This window comes from Leucopleurus acutus (assembly GCF_964270905.1).
Source record: "Leucopleurus acutus genome assembly, chromosome: 8".
NCBI classification, from domain to species: Eukaryota; Metazoa; Chordata; class Mammalia; order Artiodactyla; family Delphinidae; genus Leucopleurus; species Leucopleurus acutus.
The window spans coordinates 70,308,911-70,328,254 of NC_139151.1; the positions used below are offsets into that span (position 1 = coordinate 70,308,911).

General features: G+C 34.2%; 1 protein-coding gene across 7 annotated transcripts in view; it reads right to left on the reverse strand.

The window, feature by feature from the left end:
• Window positions 1–19,344, reverse strand: part of SOX6 (SRY-box transcription factor 6) — a 518,084-nt gene that overhangs the window by 330,476 nt on the left and 168,264 nt on the right. For all 7 annotated transcript variants that reach the window (XM_082845245.1, XM_082845244.1, XM_082845243.1 and 4 more), the window contains one exon: window positions 17,129–17,336. In XM_082845245.1, the coding sequence (XP_082701371.1) occupies window positions 17,129–17,336 (208 nt within the window). The remainder of the gene's footprint in view (window positions 1–17,128; window positions 17,337–19,344) is intronic.

Consider the following 19,344-nt stretch of genomic DNA (forward strand, 5'->3'; position numbering starts at 1 on the left):
GGTCTAATTAGTTGTCTCCCTAAAATGCATACCTAGCATTTTTATTATGTATTATAACATTTTGCTCAGAGCTGACATTTTTATTCTGACAAGCACTGTCTGGAGAGCTCTCAATAAATAATACATTGACAATTTTCAGTAAATAAGCAGTGGACACAAATCGTTATCCTTACTCACCGCTGCCCCACTCTAATAGTGCTTTTACAAGTGAGGTGACTATTCAGTCTAATGCAATCCTCTCAGTGCTGGAAAGACATTTTCATTCATTACCACGGTCACAAGCACTTAAAGCACTTTTAAGTCCTGTTGCAAAACAGCAGGAATGGCAGAGCAAGCGGGGCTAACGGAAACTAAAGTTCATCACCAAAGAAACCTGAGGTTGTTCACCTAAGGAACTAGGAAATTCACTTATGCACTAGCCACCTCCACACTTCTAGATCTACATATCTAACAAGAATACATGATTTTGTTTGGCAATTAAATGTTAACCTTCTTAAGCCCAAACACTGTGGGCTTTGTTTTCTGTATTAAATTTCGTTCACCATCCAATAATATCTATTAAGCACCCTCAGATAAGGGGAGTCATATGCTATGACCTGAGTGCTCACCTTTGATCAAGGTAAGAAACTGAAATAAAATCTGAATCCAGATGAATACATTTGAAACCGCACAGTAACTTTTCTTTTCTCTCATCAGCTTTTCTTCTTTAACTAAAGCCCCTAACACCATCACCCTAACTAGTCGCTAAACCACTAAAGTAGTCCTGAATTTCATTTTTCTTCATGATACCACATAAATTTTATTTTCTAGCTACTTGGAAATACAAACTTAAATGAAATAAGTTTTAAAGAAAGAGTAGTAAAATGAGAAGATAATAGCTACACCCCTTGCCATATATAGCCTGTGGCTTGTACTTTCACCCTACTTCTTAATCAAATCAATTTAGCCATTATTTTATGACTTGTTAGACAATTGTTGGTCATAAGGATGGCTGAAAATATGTTGCCCAGTTGCAAGATGATTTCATGGTAACATATTATATGGCTTCGAATTTAGTACAGTATAGTCCAGTGTAGTATAGTACAGCACAGTATAGTATAGGTGTTATTCCATAATTTCAATCTTTTGTGTGCATCAGGAGCACCTGGAGAGCTTGTTAAAACACAGGTTGCTAGGCCCCATCCCAGGGTTTCTGATTCAGTAGGTAAGGGGTGAGGCCCCAGAATTCGCATTTCTAACAAGTTCCCAGTAACAACCGCACTACTAACAATTTGAAACACTGGGCTAAAAGATTAATTAAATTTACCTGAACACATAAGACACACATGAGCCATATTGGCCTATAGTCGATCCTCTTCTTTTACATGAACAGAATGTTAGATTATAGAGCTTCCACTATGTAGCAAATATGATGCCACCTGAAAGCAACAATGACTAATCGCAATGAGTTCTCTAAGAAAAAGGAGATTAAATCCATAACAATGATAAGAAAGGGAGCTCTCTCCTAGTCTCCAGGATAGTCAGTCTTACGTTTGTCAGCCAGGTATATCCACCTTCACAGAATGCTCAAACTCAGTATGCCTAAACCCAAACCTTCTCCCTAAACCTTCTCATCTATCTATATTCACCATCTTAGTAGCCTCACTGTTGATTCTCTCTACCAGGATACTTCAATCATCTTTGACTCTCTCCCCAACCTCACACCTCACACCTAACTAGCAACCTCAAGTATATATCTAAAAGCTGATTCTTCCTCCCTAACCCTTGCCAATGCCTTAGCTGTTTAGACTCTTATCAGTACATGTGTGGCCCATTAAAATAGCCTACTAACAGATTTCCCCGCATTTGGCTTTGTCTCTTTCCAACTGAGAGTCAAAATGCTACCAAAGTTACGTTTCTAAGAAATGTATACAATTATGTCATTCATCCTCCTACTTTAAGTAGCTCTCTACTGCTCCCTACTACCCAAAAGATAAAATTCAAACTCTTTACAATGGCTTCAATCCATTTTTTTAGTCACGTCTCCTATCCTAACTACACCAAACCTCTTGAATTCACCACACTCACAGGTTTAATCACATCACTGAAAACTTATACATGCTATTCTATCTGGGATTCTATTATGTCTCTTGTTCACTATGAATAGCTTATAATTAATCAAAAATCCAGCTCAAATGCCTATAAATCCCTTCCTAAATCTTCTAGACAAAATGATAGTTCCCTCTTCTGTACTCCAGCGTTTTATAGCTCCTTCTGCTATAGCACTTACTATAATATAATTACTCTATGTGCATGTGTTTCTCCCACTAAACTGAGGGTTACTAAAAACCAGTATCTATTCATCTCTGTATTCATCTTCTTCTCTCCCTCTTTCTCCACTTTTACCTCTCCTCACCCACTACACTACCAGATGAAAGAGCTCAATAAATGCTTACGGAAATACTGAGCATTCATATGTGTGCATTTAAATATGTATATTTTGCTTTGCTTAACTAAAGGGGCATTCCCTAAAAATTGAATCTATTCCTCTCTGAGCCATAATAATATTTGTCTCTCTGAAATCTTTTATAAATCAACAGATTTTTATGTTAATGCATATTATATGCTAAGATCTATACTAAGTGTCTGAAGATAGACTAAAGATATGGTCTGTGTCCTCAAAAATTAAAATCTTCTTGGGAGGCAAGATCCATAAATGTAAAATAGCAAATAATACTTTTCTTCTTTGTCAAAAATCAGTTGAGCATAATTTGGTGGTTTTATTTGTGGGTTCTCTATTATGTTCCATTGATCAATGTATCTATTTCTCTGCCAAAACCACATTGTTTTGATTATTGTAGCTATAGTAAGCTTTAATATTGAGTAGAGTGATTCCTAACATTTTATTATTCTTTTTCAAGATTAACTTAGCTGTTCTAGGGCCTATCTCCTTCTATATAAATGTTAGAATAAGCTTGTCTATGTTCATAAAAGTCTTGCTGAGATTTTGATAGGAATTGCATTAAACATATAGATCATTTGGAGGAAAACTGACAACTTTACCAGTCCTATGAGTCTTCCGATCCATGACCAGGATGTCTTGCCATTTGTTTAAGTCTTCTTTGATTTCACTGACCAGCATTTTGTAATTTCAGCAACAGATCCTGTACATGTTTTGTTAAGTGTACCTAGACTTTTCATTTTATTTGGAGAAATAATATATAGCATTGGGTTTTAAATTTGGTTTTCATATGTGCATTGCTAACATTTAGGAATGCCATTGATTTTTATGAGTTGATCTTGCATCCTATGACCTTGCTAAGTCAAAAAATGAAACCTAAATGTCACACCTTGTACAAAAATGTGACCTAAACCTCACACCTGATAGAAAAATTGACCCTAAATTGATTATAGACTTAAATGTAAAATATAAAACTATAAATCTTTTAGCAAAAAAATAGGAGAAAATGTTTAGAATATAGGGCTAGGCAAAGTATTATTAGACTTCGCACAAAAAGCATGATCCATAAAATTAAAAATTGCTTAATTGCCCCTCTTCAAATTTATAAACTTTTGCTCTGTTAACCCCTATAGTAAAGAAGATGGAGAGACAAGCTACAGACTGGGAGAAAATATTTGCAAATCACATATTCAACATAGAACTAGTAAATAGAATAATAAAGAACTCTCACAACTCAACAGTAAAAAAACATCCAATTAAAAACTAGACGAAAGACACAAATAGACATTTCACCAAAAAGGATATACAGATGGTAAACAAGCACATGAAATAATGCTCAACATCATTAGCCATAAAAGAAATACAATTTAAAGCCACAATGAGATTTCGCTATACACCTATCAGAATGGCTAAAATAAACATGACAAAAACAAACGCTGACAAAGATGCAGAGAAACTAGATCACTTATACGTTGCTAGGGGGAATGTAAAATGTACAGTTATTCTGAAACATAGTTTGGCAGTTTCTTATAATACTAAACATCAATTACCATACAACCCAGTGATTGTACCCCTGGCCATGAATCCCAGAAAAAAAAAATTTATGTTCACACAAAAACCTGTACACAAGTGTTCATAGCAATTTTACTTGTAATAGCCAAAAACTGGATGTTTGATTTGACATCCTTCAGCTGGTGAATGGTTAAATAAACTGTGATACATACATGTTATACATACCACTGAATACTGCTCAGCAATTAAAAAATAGTAAGAACTACTGATACATACAACAACTCGGATGAATCTCCAGGGAATTATGCTGGGTTTTTTTTTTTCTTAAAGCAAATTCCAAAAAAATAGATACTGTACAAATCCATTTATATAACATATTTGAAATGACAAAATGTTAGAAATGAAGAGCATATTAATGTTGACAGGCATTTGGTAAGGGGTGTTGGGGTAGAAGAGAGGTAGGTATGGTTATAAAAGAGCATAACTTGATTGTGGTAGTGAATACATGAATCTATATAGGTGATTTACAGGTGACAAGATTGTAGAGAACCTAATACACATATCCACAACAACTGAGAACAATTAAAACTGGAGAAATATGAATAAGATCAATGGATTGTATCAATGTTAATAACCTGGTTGTGACAGTATGTGGCAGTTTTGCAAAATGTTATCACTGGGGGAAAATGGTCAAAGTGTACACTGGATCTCTCTATATTTTTTCTTACAACTGCATGTGAATCTATAATTAACCCAATTAAAAAATCTCAATTTAAAAAATAGCAAATATAGAGTTATAATCTACTGATAAATGGAGTGGTATATGGGTTTTTTTCAGCTTTACTGAGGTATAATGGACAAAGAAAATTGTAAGAAATTTAAAGTATACAACGTGATGGTTTGATATATAGATACATTGTGAAACGATTCCCCCCCACTGAGTTCATTAACACATCCATCCATCACCTCATCCTATTTAAATTCTACTCTGCTAAGATTTGCTAATCTTAGAAATTTTCAAGTATACAATATAATGTTATCAAATATAGTCACCATGTTATACATTATATCCTCAGACCTTATTCATCTTATAACTGAAAGTTTTTACCCTTTTACCAACCTCTCTCTGTCTCCCCCACCCATCCCCAGACCCTGACAACCAACTTTCTACTCCCTATTTCTACGAGTTTGACTTTTTTTAAGATTCCACAAATTTTAGACAAAGAGGGCTACAGTCATCAGTAGAAGACAAGATGTGATCTGGATTTTATGTATTGTAAAATGGATAGATGGAAAACTTAGATAAGAAGAGGAGAGATAAAAGGTTATTCTGGGTAGGGATAATGGCTGAGCATGAAGTATGTTGGACTAAATAACTAATTCAAATTAACACAGTGCTGACTCTTTAGATAAGAAAGTTTGCCATGAGATTGTTGCATCTCAAGTTTCTTAATCAGAATGCTCACTAGAGAAAGATTACAAAAGAATCCTAGGAATCAAATTCTTATGATGTGTAGTGGCCCTAATATGAGTAAGAAATGTCCAAATTATAGTCACATCAAAGCAAAAAGAAAAAGCACAGCATATGTGGGAGATAATAAGTATTAGAAAAAAAATTCAAAGAAGTTAGTCTCCATCAGGTACCAAGAATACACCTAACATCTGAAGCTAATACTGACTACAAAGTGAGTAAATGGTGGAGTAGCTAGAGACAGCGAGACAGAGACAGTAAGTTTTTGCTACTGTTTTAAATAAACAGAGCACATCTAAGAAATGTATTCAAAAGAAAGAAAGAAAAAGTAAATAAAATAAAAAGAAACCAACATACATAAATCTAAGGAAAATAATTCTATATACAGGGAAGAGCAAGTGCAAAGGAATTAAGACATGCTTGAGGGAAAAAAAAAAAGGTCCAGTAGCTGGAGTGGCCTGAGAAAAAATGTAAGTTTAAGATGAGTCTTGAAAGCCAGAGTACCATGTTCGGATTTTAAGCAATGAATTTTATTTCCAAGCATAATAGAGATTGATGATCACTGGCCAAATACCAAAGTTCCAATGCCAGTAAAATGCCTAAACCCTCTGAATATCAGATAAAACCATGAAGAAAGGGGCATAATTCTACTGACTGAAGTTAAATCCTGAAGTAACTGAGTTTACCTGGAAGTGAGACCAGACTTCCTTCTATTAGTGAGAACGGGGGATTAAGAGTTAAATTACAATTACTAATGGAGAAATAAAATTAATACATGAGCTTTTGTGCACATGAGTTTGGTGACAATAATATTTATAAGCAAACAACATTAATTTTCTGCTATCCTTTGTATTCCAAAATGACACTGTCACTATATAAATATTGTCCAACATTATCAAAAAGATCAAAGAATAGTTTTTAGGACTTTGTACATTAGGTACATAAGGTAGTTTTCCCCAGTCTCCCTTTTCTACCTGGAAACAAAGGGAGATTGCTCCAAAAAAACATGTTGCTTATGCATTAATTCTTAAATTTCCCATCTCTTCCACACCTGTGACAGGAGTAAGAAGTACAAGATTAGAGGTATTTCTGAAGGACCTGCTACAAAATTCCAGGTTAAGCTAAGTTCCACTGCATTTTGGAGTGGAGTGGCATCCTAGTGCACACGGTTTGTTAGCCACTCAAAACTGCCCGTTGACTATTGGTTGCCTTCATTCAAAAATCACACATTAGTAGCAAAGTAATTCTACCACTGTTATCGCTGGTACCATAGTTCTTGCAAATAATTCAATACTTTGTCATTTTTCATAGTTATTCTTCATTATATCTCCACTTATTTTAACCCTCTATTTGTATTTACTCATTTCAATTCACTACATGAGAGCAATTAGAGAAGTCCACAGGCCATAGGCCTCTAACTTCTGCTTCCCCATGCTAGGGCATGGCCTATATTCTGTGACTTCATTGTGAGTGTACTTGTCTGGCCTCTAAGTGATGGCTCCTCAGTTATACTTAAACCCTCAAGACATACATTAAGAAAGCTATGATAGGTCTACGTGTCACAGTTATTCAGCAGTAAACCCATAGCCTCATATGGCTAATAAATACGGCCGTGAATTCCCTCTAAGGCCCAAATCCCCTTTACAACATCTCTACCAAAAGGTAGAATTATTGACCTTTACCTTCTTCTGGATCATCACACCCTACTAAACTCGCCCTCCGTTTGCTAATCTTTCAAACCATGTATAGCATTTTCTGAGCCAATTATCCATGGCTTTGTCTGTAAGTACTTCATTACAGACAATGACTTTTTCAGACATCAAAACTTGATGGCAGCTTTTATCTCTATCTTTATAAAGATTCTAACGTCAGAAAAAAAGAGACTGGAAATAGTAAAGGACAATTTCAACCATATTAAGAGAAAAAGAATCATGATATTGGTTCAGATGACTTATTTACTCTGAAAACAGTTTGAAAAAGAAAATTACAGATAGAGGATGCTGAACTTTAGATACAAACTCTAAAAGAAAATCAAAGCACATAGAATTTTAGAATTTGGCCTTTAATGCTCAACCAATGTCCTCATTTTCTAAATTAAGAAAGCAGTGCTAAGATCAATCAATTAATTAACTAATTAATTAATTATTAGGTATTACCCAGAAAGTTACCAGAGTCAAGCAAGAATGCACATCAAATTCAGGCCAGTCTGCATCTGAAAGGATTCCCAGATAAAACATTTTAAGAAACAGGTGAAGATTTCCAGCTAATAAGCCAACTGTTTGGCTAGAAAAATATATCTATTCCAATATGAATGGTTAGAGCAGCGGCAATAATCAACAGGGTTTGCTGGTTAATTTTGAATTTGAAGTAGGTATTTAAGGAAAAAATGATCATGAACCTGATAAGGTTAGAGATCAGGAACTACTTTAATTCAAAAACCACACAGAGGTGGAAACGTCAATGAAAGGAATCAAAAGAGGAAAAAAAGTGTGTTTCCTAACAAACTTAGTAATCATAGTCCAGAGGGAGAATGACAATACACTTGTGCTCATACTTAAAAGAAGGGCTGAAGATATTTTATTATGAGACAACAAAAAGAAAAAGAAAAATTGCAGTGAAGGGTCCATCAAAGTTCTTGTAAGCTTCTGAAAAGCTCAGCGATAAAAGGAAACCTGGGCTAGACATTTTGAGGAAGTGGAACAAAAAGGTATAGACAGTTAAGCCTTTCAAAAATTATAACACACACACATTAAACGCACACACACACACAAACACACACACACACACACACACACACACACACACACACACACACACTGCAGCCCCAACTTCTTTGTGTAATGTTTTCCAACAGAGTGGAAAAAATAATACAAAATTTGTCAACAGCCGTTCCACTCCTGGGAATACACCCTATAGAAGAAGTTCATGCACATGTGTATCAGAAGACTGGTGCAGAATGTTCATACCATCACTGTTTGTACTAGCAGAAAACTGGAAATAGTCCAAATGTCCGGAGACAGTAAACAGGAGAGTATACTCCTATATAGCATTCCATGGGAGAGTGTGTGAAATATTATACAAAAGTGAAAATGAACTACAGCTGCACACAGCAAAATTGATCTTGAAATATAATTATGAGTATAAAAAGCAAGTCATAGAAGGTTACAGTGTAATACCATTTTTATAAAGTTCTGAAACAAAACTAAACAATATATTATTTAGGAACATATACAAAAGGAAGATTCCAAACACAAACTTCTGGCAAAGGGATTGAATAGGTGAAGAAAACATTTTTGAAGTTGGATGATGAATTCACAGGTGTTTGTTTTATTTTTATGCCTTATAATATATATAATCAAATATTAAATAATAAACACATATTTAAGTTTGCAACTTCCTTTTCTATTCATTTTTTCTTTGGATTTTACACATATATTGTACAAGAAAAAATGTACAGATTTAAAAACTGTCCCCTATTACTTTTGAGAATCCCAGAATAAATCTGGAAGAAGTCTATCTAATGATTTTCAGTGGAAAAAATGCAAAATGTTAATGATCCTCTCCAACTTAACAGATTCAAAAATTGTATGAGAATATGACTTAACTTCATCAAACCATGGAGAGGAAGCTGCATCCTCTTAACAAAATGCCAAGGAACACCTTGCTTCCCAGGTCAGTAAGAGGAAAAATCAGAAGCAACTGCCTACATCTGTTCTTAACATTCATAGAGAAAAAACTTTAAGAATCTTTAAGTCTGAAGAGATAGAAATGGGCCAAGAAATTTGAAGTAACTTTTCAAGGCAGAGATACACAAAATGAAGTTGAGAAGAGGATTCAACCAACTAGGACATTGCCAACACTGTAAATGGGAGTTGCAAAACAACAGCAAATTGAAATAATTAAGATTTGTCCAGAATGTCTAGGGTTCACAGGATTCAGGCTAATTACATCCTTTATAAAGTTATATGAGAGGATGATCAGTTTCTAAAGAATTAGAAAGCAAATATACTTAATGCAATAACATAAGAAACATTATTTTTTTCCATAATTCAAAAACCAGTAGTTCTAGCTCCTCATTTTAATCCCTAATTGTGTAATACTTGCAGAAATATGTTTATTTAAACTATCTGGCAGTAGGTTAGTATTTGCTATGACTATGATAAAAATTCTTTAAAATAGGAGCAAGGACACAAACATTATAAGGGAGTAAAGATATATTTTAAAGAGAAGAAAAAATGAATTAAAATGAAGTCACATCAGCACCGCTCTGAATACCTGACTGCTTCTTCACCTGGAGGATGAGTGGTCTTGGGTAACTTCAGCATTTAAATGACCTGAAATTTCCAACTTACTTGAAATAATAACTCTGGGGGTTTCATGATGAATACTTAATGTGTTTTTTATGCAAAAATCCAAAACCTTCTCCCATGAATGAGAAATATAAAGAAAGGTTTGGATCTCGGATACTCTAAATACTTCACCAATATAACCTTCAATCAGAACCGAGGCAAAAACCTAATATCCATAAATTTTGCCTTAAAAGATTCTTTTGATGTTCTAGCATGGTATGAATGTTAAACTTTTACATTTTTTTTTAGCATGGCCTTTTAATAGATTTTTTTAACAGGAACACAGTGCTCTTAACTGGATAGTATCTAAAAACCTCATCTAAGGCTTTACCAACCTCTCTCCCTGACAGCATCATATTCCACATATTTCTCAGCAGTGAAGATTGGCTTCCAGTGGGAAAACTTTAGTATCAGCTTTTCCAAAGAGCCTGAAAGGAGTGTTAAGCTGGATTGCTCTTCCAGAAAACAAGTATATCATTGCTGCCAAATGCTAAATCCTAACACCATGGGACATTTCCTATGATTCTGTCTGTGGTGCAGGATGAGATTCCTGTAATATTTCTCTTTACAAAATGTTCCTTCAAATAATAACAGTAATAGTAGTTATAACAGTAATAATAAATTATAATTATAGAAGCTATGTGTTTTATGTATATATAATCTGTCAAATTCTCACACAGCCCTGCAAGGTAGACATCATTTATCCAATTTTACAGATAAAGGAACTGAAGCACCAAAGGATGAAATAATTTGTCCAAGACTAAGAAATAATGTTGGCTACATTTATTGAGCACTTACTATGTGCTGGTAGTGTTCTAAATATTTTAGTTGCATTAACTAAATCTTGATCTCTTCATGATAGCTCTATAATTATGTCCAATATTTGGCTGAGAAAACACAGAGAGGTGCCCAGTGTCATCCACCTGGCAAATGTTGAACTGAGATTCAAACTCAGGCAGCATAGCGACAGCGCCCACACTCTTAATCAGTACGCTATACTGCCTCGCTAAATATTAGAACTTATATTCAAACCCAGATCTAGCTTACTCAAAAAACGTATGGCTTTCAAAAATGAGTTCTCCCATTGCTTAAACTATACCACACAGGCAAAAGCTATCAGATGAGCAACACATACCAACATATACGCTTACTAAATATAATTCAGTGAAAATATATGTAGAAATCCAAATTATTGTTTAGAGATGTGAATAATGATAATAATCCATCAGATACATAAACACGTGTTCATTCTTGTGCTGGGTAACAGCTGCATAATCCACTGGAAAGCCTATCCCACCAGGAATCCAAAGCTCAAATGCTCCTGCCCTTTCTCTACATACACAGTCAAATGAATCCACATACTTTCATTATCATATCTTGAAGCACACAGTTCCACTGGACAAATACTCTAATTTCTGATCAACATACATCCTATGAAACTGTACCTAAACTCTGCATACTTTCCATTAAGTTTATGGCCTCTATCGAAGAGAACACATTTATTCTAATATTTCTAACTACAAACTTCATCACTCTCTCTTGATCACAATAATTATTAACTAAAATATAAGTCTTTTAAAAGAGCAAAAAGTTAGAAAGAAAATCTTATTTTGTTAGAGTTGAGGTTTATATCAATGTATCCCTTTCTCTGCAATCTCACATGACTCCAGAACCTGACCCAAACCAGTTCACCCAGCCTAGGATCATATACTTAGTAGTATGATATACAAGACATGATAGTGGCTGAAGCACTATTATTAAAGAGAGATTAAAACAGCTGTACATTATGCTGAAGCACTCACTCTTCCCTTTACAAACAGACGGTCCTGGATTACAAGCAGCACTTGACCATTTAAATCACGACAACAACCAGATTTAACCAGCTGGGCCATATTCTCCTAGGCAATGCCTGTTGACCTCCTCAGTCGCAGCTGCTCAAATGAAATTCTCATTAGACAACTTATTTTCAGAAGCCAAAGGACTCTCTGATTAAATATATGTATTTAGATATAGAAGTCCTTTTTAAAGTATTCATTTTCTGACAACTGTCGCTTATGCTACAGCCCAGCTAGATTGGCAACAAGATGGGTGATACAAGGATAACTAAAATTCATCATTTAATCCCAGCTGAAGGCTTTTTATCTTAGAACCATTTAAAACTGAATCTATTAATCAAAGTCTTTCTACACACTATACCCACCAGTATCAACAGTGTTTTAAAAGGTAGATTCTGATATTCATTCATTCTATCCATCTATCCATTTTTCCATGCATCTGCACACCTATCTATCTATCTACCTACCTACCAACCTATCTATCTATGGCAGAAAAATTCAGGGTTAAATTTAGAACAAAACAGAAGCCTTGCCTATTTTCCCACAAATCTTACTTTCAGCGGAGGCACTTCAGACAGAACACCTTTGTTCATCAGTGTTTCAGCAATCCAGTCAAATCACTGCTCTGGAGAGGACATTTCTTGAGAGAATGGCAGATAAAATACTGGACAATTATTTGGTTAATCAAAGAATCTACCTGTGAGAGAATAACTTTCCTATTACCGAATGGAGAGTTTTTGTTTTATCAAGTAGATACTGTTTTAAAATAGACCATAATAAATAAACTTTTTATAGATCAGTTACTGTATAAGAGGGGAAATGAGGGGGAAGGTATTTAGTCTGATATAGTCAAAACATTCTCCAGGACAAGAATGACTCAGGAAAGGTCATTTATTATGGCAATCACACAAGCTTGTCACTTATGAAGTATGGTCTTCAAACCAGGAAGTAGAAGCGAGGGAGAGGTGAGTAATGCATTTGAAAGCTTTTATACATCCCATGGGATAAAGGACGTCCCAGATGAGGAGATGGGGCTTTAAAAAGTCAAAGCCAGGTAAATATTGGTGGAGCTATTTTACCTCCTTACACCTAGAGTATAATTATAATATTATAGAATCAGAAATCTATCAGAAGCTTATTAATGACCTTTTCTATAATTATTTCTCTTCTTCCATCACACTGTTCTGTTCTATCGCTCCAAGCAAATGATTAAAATTAGGCATCAAACTCAAAATAAAAAATAGAAATCCTCATTACTCCCATCTCCAAAACATGTTGTCTACTTTTCTCATTAACTGTTATACCATCCTCCTATTCACTCTGAGCTACCTTTAAACCACTCCTCTCTATCGATCTCCTCACTTTAAATGTCAGGTCCTAACAATTCTACCTCCGATATCTTTTCCATATGCACCCCTTCTTCCTTTCTTGTTTCTGCTGCTTTAGTTCAGGCCCTCATTATCTCTAGCCTGAAACAATTTCCTTAACATCTCTCTGTACTCCCATACATCCAATACAGTGCTGCCAGATTAACTTTCCTGGAGGAAAGCTCTAATCCATCAACTTACTCTGCTAAAAAACAGTCAGTGGTTCCTCCATAACTTTCATATAGGTTGAGCTTCTCAGCCAAGAATTTAAGGACCACTGTGATGAACAGAACCTACCTTTTCAGTCTTATACCCTATATGCATCTTCACATACTTTAAAGTAGAACCTGAAGGCTGTTTTAAAGCTCTCTGCCTGTTCCTTTTGACTGAAATGTCCCTCCCTTCCATTTCTACTTACATATATATCCTTTCATTCTCCAAGACCAGTTAAGACTCATTTTCCTATAGAACCTCTCCATGGTTTCCTAGGCAGGCACAATCTATCTTGTAAACTCCTATAACATTTTATCTATGTAGCTCTCATGGAACTTATCACATATTAAATATGAATTAGAGTTCATTTTGTATATGTTTTACACCTTTTACTAGAATATGAACTCTTTAAATTTAGAGACTATTGTTTTATTCATGATAGGTGTGCAATGTAGCATAGTGGTTCTTAACCTAGGGTCCACAGACCCCAGAAGTCTATCCATAGAATTCAGGAAGTCTGTGAACTTGGATGGAAAAAATTCATTTTCACCAATTTTTTTAACTGAAAATTTGCATTTCTTTAAATTATTGATGCAGGCAACAAACCATAAATTCATAATAGCTGTGACATTGTAACCAATAAAATAACAATATATTTTTATATCACATTGTACTTGTTGAAGATATCTCAAAATATCTTTTATACTTATCACTACTTCAAAATTGTATTTTTAGTCCCTCCATTAGATCTTGTGTTTAATCCATTAATAAAGTAGTACTTCATACCATATCAAAAAATTTTTAAATTATTTAACATTTTAATATAATTCATTTTCTCATAATTCCATGGATTTTACTTTATGCATTTAAAATAAGAATGGACCTGTAGGCGTTGCCAAGCCACCAAAGGGATCCACAGCCAAAGAAAGAAAGAAAGAAAGAAAGAATCCCTCAGTTCTAATATAGCACCTTGCAAAATAAGAAGAAAACTTGTAGAAAAATAATCATGATACTATGTAGCTCTTGATTAGGGCTATAAAAAATATGCCATGAACTATAGAATACTGTATAAGCATATTGTTCATAAAAATTCATAGTCTTGGCAGAAAAAGACCAATTACCCCTCGTCTAAAATAACCTTTTAAAATGGCAATTAAGATTGCTGCATACCTCCAAAGATAATTTATTGTCTTTCAAAGAAAGTCTTTCCATACACGGACAGCTACACTGTTAGACAGCTGGTCTTGTTATAATTTCAATATGATATATAATATTATATGATAATATAATGATAATATTACTAGTTCCTTTAATTATTCCTCTTATTATATAATTCTGTGTCTGTTAGCATGTCATTTGTTCTCCTCTGAGAATATCCCAACGCTTCTGAGTTCCTCTTAAAGTGTAGTAATTCTCAACACAATACTTCAGGTGCATTCTTTTGAGCAGGAAGTTCAGTGGGACCGACACCTCTTGAATCTTACATACTGTAATTCTAGTAATGCTGACTGGGATAGCACTGGCAATTTTTTGGCAATAATCACTGCACTGACCCCATTGCACTCTCTGTCACCTAAAAGTTATATGTTGAGTTTTTTTTTAACCATGTGTCTGCTATTTAAATGTCCTTCAGTAATTACTTGTGCAGATAGGAATTCTGGTCACAGCCTCTGGACTTGACAACAAGACCTATTAAATTTTATCTTGATGGGTTAGTTTTAAGTTTATATTTTCAGTTTGTCAAAAACTTTTGACTTTTTGTTTCTTTCATACATTATATTCAGCATTCCTCCCAGATTTTTGGAATCTGTTTGATAAGCACACTTTTTATCATTTCTATTTGTACTTAATGTATTATATACGTTGATATGCACTAAAAATGCCTGAATTTCCGATGCCTAAAATATATGTACTGTACAAAACAAAGTTCTGTAGTGTACATAAAAAACATTCTTCAATAGTAGGAATATAATAACAAAGGACTCTTAAATGAGAGGTCTCATCTTACAAATGCCTCTCTTGTATCAAATCTATAACACACAATAATGAAGAAGAAAACACTAATCATTACTTGCAAGAGAAGGATGATTTTAAATTCCCTAGCAGTCTAGATCCCTCCCCCTAAAAAATCATCACAAATCAATTTCTTTATTTTTACACAACAGAGCCCTCTAAAGTATGTTGAAGCCTCTTTCTTATAGAGCTAAAACAATCTTTTTGGTGAATCACAATTAAATGTAACCTAGCAACCTCATTTATTCAGAGTTTATTGATCTGGCAGCCTCAGTTATTCTAGAATAGCCATGAATGAGGAATATAAAGTCTCTGAGCAGCCCGAAGAGTCAGCATGAAGTCCATGCACTGAAGAGCATGTATATTGCCCAGAATCTCTTAGCAACTCACCCAGAAATGTTTGTTCATATTTTAAATATAGTCCAGAATGTTATGATCATCTAATTTCATAATTGACAGATGAATATAAGAAGCAAATTAGAAAATATTCACAACTAGGTAAGAAGTAACAGTCTGAAACCTGATATGAAAGGAAGAGAAACCAAAACACACATATACACAGACACACACACACACACACGCCAAAAAAGATATCTAAATCAAGCAGACACAGGAACTCTAAAGTTTCATAATTGCAGAGAAATAACCATAAAGCCAACTGTCCTAATTATCTCAAAGCTCTCTGGGGGCATCATTACATTATAGCATGGTAAAGTAATTGACATTTATAATAATTATTATCACAATACCTCAAATGTATGTAATTTACAGTTCATAAGACACATTAATTATTATAGTTAATTCTCAAAATGTTTGAGTTAAGAAGTCAGGTTACTACCATACCAAACTTTAAATTTTGTGGTTCAGGGAGATTGAAGAACTTATCCAGGGTCACATGATTGTTAGATAGGTACTGGAGATCATATTCTACTGCATCATGACCCTGAGTCAACAAAAAAGTTTACATTTTGTGCCATATAACCTGGTTAGTAAGATAGGGAAGCATGTAATACATTTTAGAAGCTTCCACAAAGATTGCTGATGTGGTGGACACATCACAAAAATTAATTTGAAATTTTTAAACTTCTGAGCCCTTTAAAGGAATAAAATTAACTTACATGAAAAATTCCCTTATATCAAATCCCCATTTCCCTATAGTACCACAGAGGTTTAAATTTAACTTACAATGTAAGTAGTAATCCAGAGCCATTAATTATCCTACATTTTAAAGTCTAAAATCTGCACATAAAAAAATGAAAGAATATACATAGTATAGCAATCACTCAGAGTTGATTTATTTAATTTAAACATATTATTAGAGAGTCTACTTTCATCTACTTTTTAGGACCTAGGTTAACCTAAGTGGACTCTTGTAGAGAGAGTAGAGAAGGTGGATGTTTCAGTAGATGTCATGTGTCAAAGAACTCCTCCCTTGAACATTTAGCTTTAATAGTATTAGAAACCCTCAGCTCTCAATTCTGCAACATTTGGAGGTAAAATAATAATATTTATAAATTTATAATATTTATAAAAATAAGGAGAAATAAATTAGGGGTCTTTTTCTCTTTAAACAGTTGATATTTTCATAATAAAACACTATCCATCAAGAGGAAATAAGGGAGAAAAAATAAAGTTGTGGCTAGGAAAATACCTGTACTCCCTTTTCCAGAGCAAGGCTTATAGTCAGTTTAAAACCTTGATTTGTTATTATAAGAGCCAAGTAAAATGCACAAAGTTGTAGAAAAATGGAACTATCTGCTTAACACTTCTAATGGATCACAATCTGCCATCACCATGGTAACCTCTGAATAACTTTTTCCTTGCTAGTGTCAATTATGCACTTCTCTGGCCCTTAAAACCCCACTCATTTTTTTTTTAAGCCTGGAATCTTTAAAAGAATAAAGCCCAACAGTTAAGTCCACACATACCCTCTTGTTCAGTCCGAGTCATTTCCTCAAGCTTCTTCTGTTTCAGTGTGTCCACCACATCGGCAAGGCTCCCTTTGCGGCGTTCTGGGGTTCCAAAAGTAACACTGGTCATTATCTCGCGGTCCCGACTCCCTTCGTCAGGCTTATGTGGTGAGGTAGAGGTATTTCGGAAGGAATATAGGGAACATAACTTATTATTCTCTGACTCCTAGAAAATAAAAATAAAATAAAACCATTAGAACATGTTTCTTTACATATCATTGGAGAAAAATCCCAAACTCAGAATGACAGTATATGAGGCTGAGATGGACAAATAAAATATATTAATTATCTCTGCTTAAAAAAAAATACTAAACATAGAGGTAATTATCAAAGGAACTAACCTGAAATTGTAGATTCGACCTTTTTCTTTTTAAAAAAAAAAAAGCAGCCGAAGTGTTACAAAAACTTAATTTTACAAGGAACACTTCAACTTCTTACTCATTTACACCCTTCATTTAAAATAGTTCAGATTCAATTATTAATTATAAGGATGGTAAAGTTTTTCTTTTAATTGGCACTTATATTAGCAACCCTCTTCCCACAGCCTAAAATATACGTACATCAAAAAAGAACCCCATTATCCCTAAATTTAGAAACAGTAGAGAAATTAGCTTCCATATTCACGTTAATTATTCACCAGAAAATATATAAAATATCTAAATCAGCGTCAGAAAGTTAGCCAACCTGAATATTTTTGTGTGCTGGGGTTTGAGGAAAATTGTTTGTTTGTCTTCTAGCTACACATCTGTCAAAGTTATGGAAACCTCTTTCTATTTCTTACACTTACCCCCGATACTTTAGCACATAGTCACACACATTTTTCATGTGGCATTTAAAAATGATTTGTTTTTTTTCTTTTTTTTAACAAGAAGACAAGTTTGTTACAGAAACACTTACACAAGAATTATTTCACATTACAGAGAAGTTGGCTAACTGGTAGGAGAGTTAGGTCCATCTTCAAGGAGAAAAAGCAAATCTTAGATTGAAAATAATAAACACCTAAAAGTTTATAAAAAGAAAATGCTTTTATAGCTCTTTAAATCGGAACTGAGAGTTTTAAGCAAACATTTTTGGCCACAGTCCACCAGTAGTCTTGCATTCACCTTATCTGTCTGTGTATGGGTATTCTCTCTCCCAATAAAAAACTGTATGAAATAAATAAAGCATCTAGGCTTTGTTCTCATCAGAAGCTTAAAAATCTTAATCACTCCTATATCTCTCTCCTTCTTCACAAAAAAAAGCCCAGTAAGCATCAAGAACTAGAGGAAGAGCATGAGGTAAAAGTTACAGCGTTTAAAAAAAAGAAAAATTTACAGAGTTAATCACTGGTAGGAAAGGGAATGAAAAGAAAATGGAATCTAGAGAATTACATTTCCACATACATTAAATGAGATAATTGTACTCAGTAAATGCTAGATATTTAGGTATTATTGTCATTGTATACAAAGTAGGAATAAAACTTATTTTCACAATTATTGGTAGCATATAATGAGCTAACATTTGTAGAGCAACTAGGCACAGTGCTGAGCCCAAAGCAGGCAGTGCTTAGTAAATGGTAGGTATTATTATTTTGTTGGAAGGAACAGATCTAGGAATGGAGCCAAAGAGGTTTTTCCCCCTCTGGACCTAAGGAATTGCTTAGTAAAAAATATGTCTTGAATTAAACTGAGTATTGTAAAGTCTGTGAATATACTAAAAACCACTGAATTGTACACATTAAATGAGCAAATTGTATGGTATGTGTATTATATCTCAATAAAGCTGCTTTAAATTACTATGAGCCAAATCTTAATCTTTTCCACAATCCCATTGTTATCAAAATGCCTAGCACGGAGTAGATGCTCATTACATTTGCACTAAAATAAACTGAAAAGGATAAAATAAATGGGCAGGGCAGGAAAAAGAGCTCCTCTTTACCTTACCCCTAAATCTTTTCTTTCCCCAGGAAATATGTTGTATTTCATTTACTGCTTACAATAACTGTGGAGTGATGCACAGGAACCCCTTCTTTTAGATGCCAGTCATGGTTAATACCTGGCTCCTTGGAATGGCCAGTTCATTCTCTACTTTGTGCAAACAAAAAACTCAGAGATATGTTTGCCAAAGCCAATTTCAGCTCTTAATAGTGTCGCTATCAGAAATGTGACCTAGGCTTTTGAATCAGTAATACCATT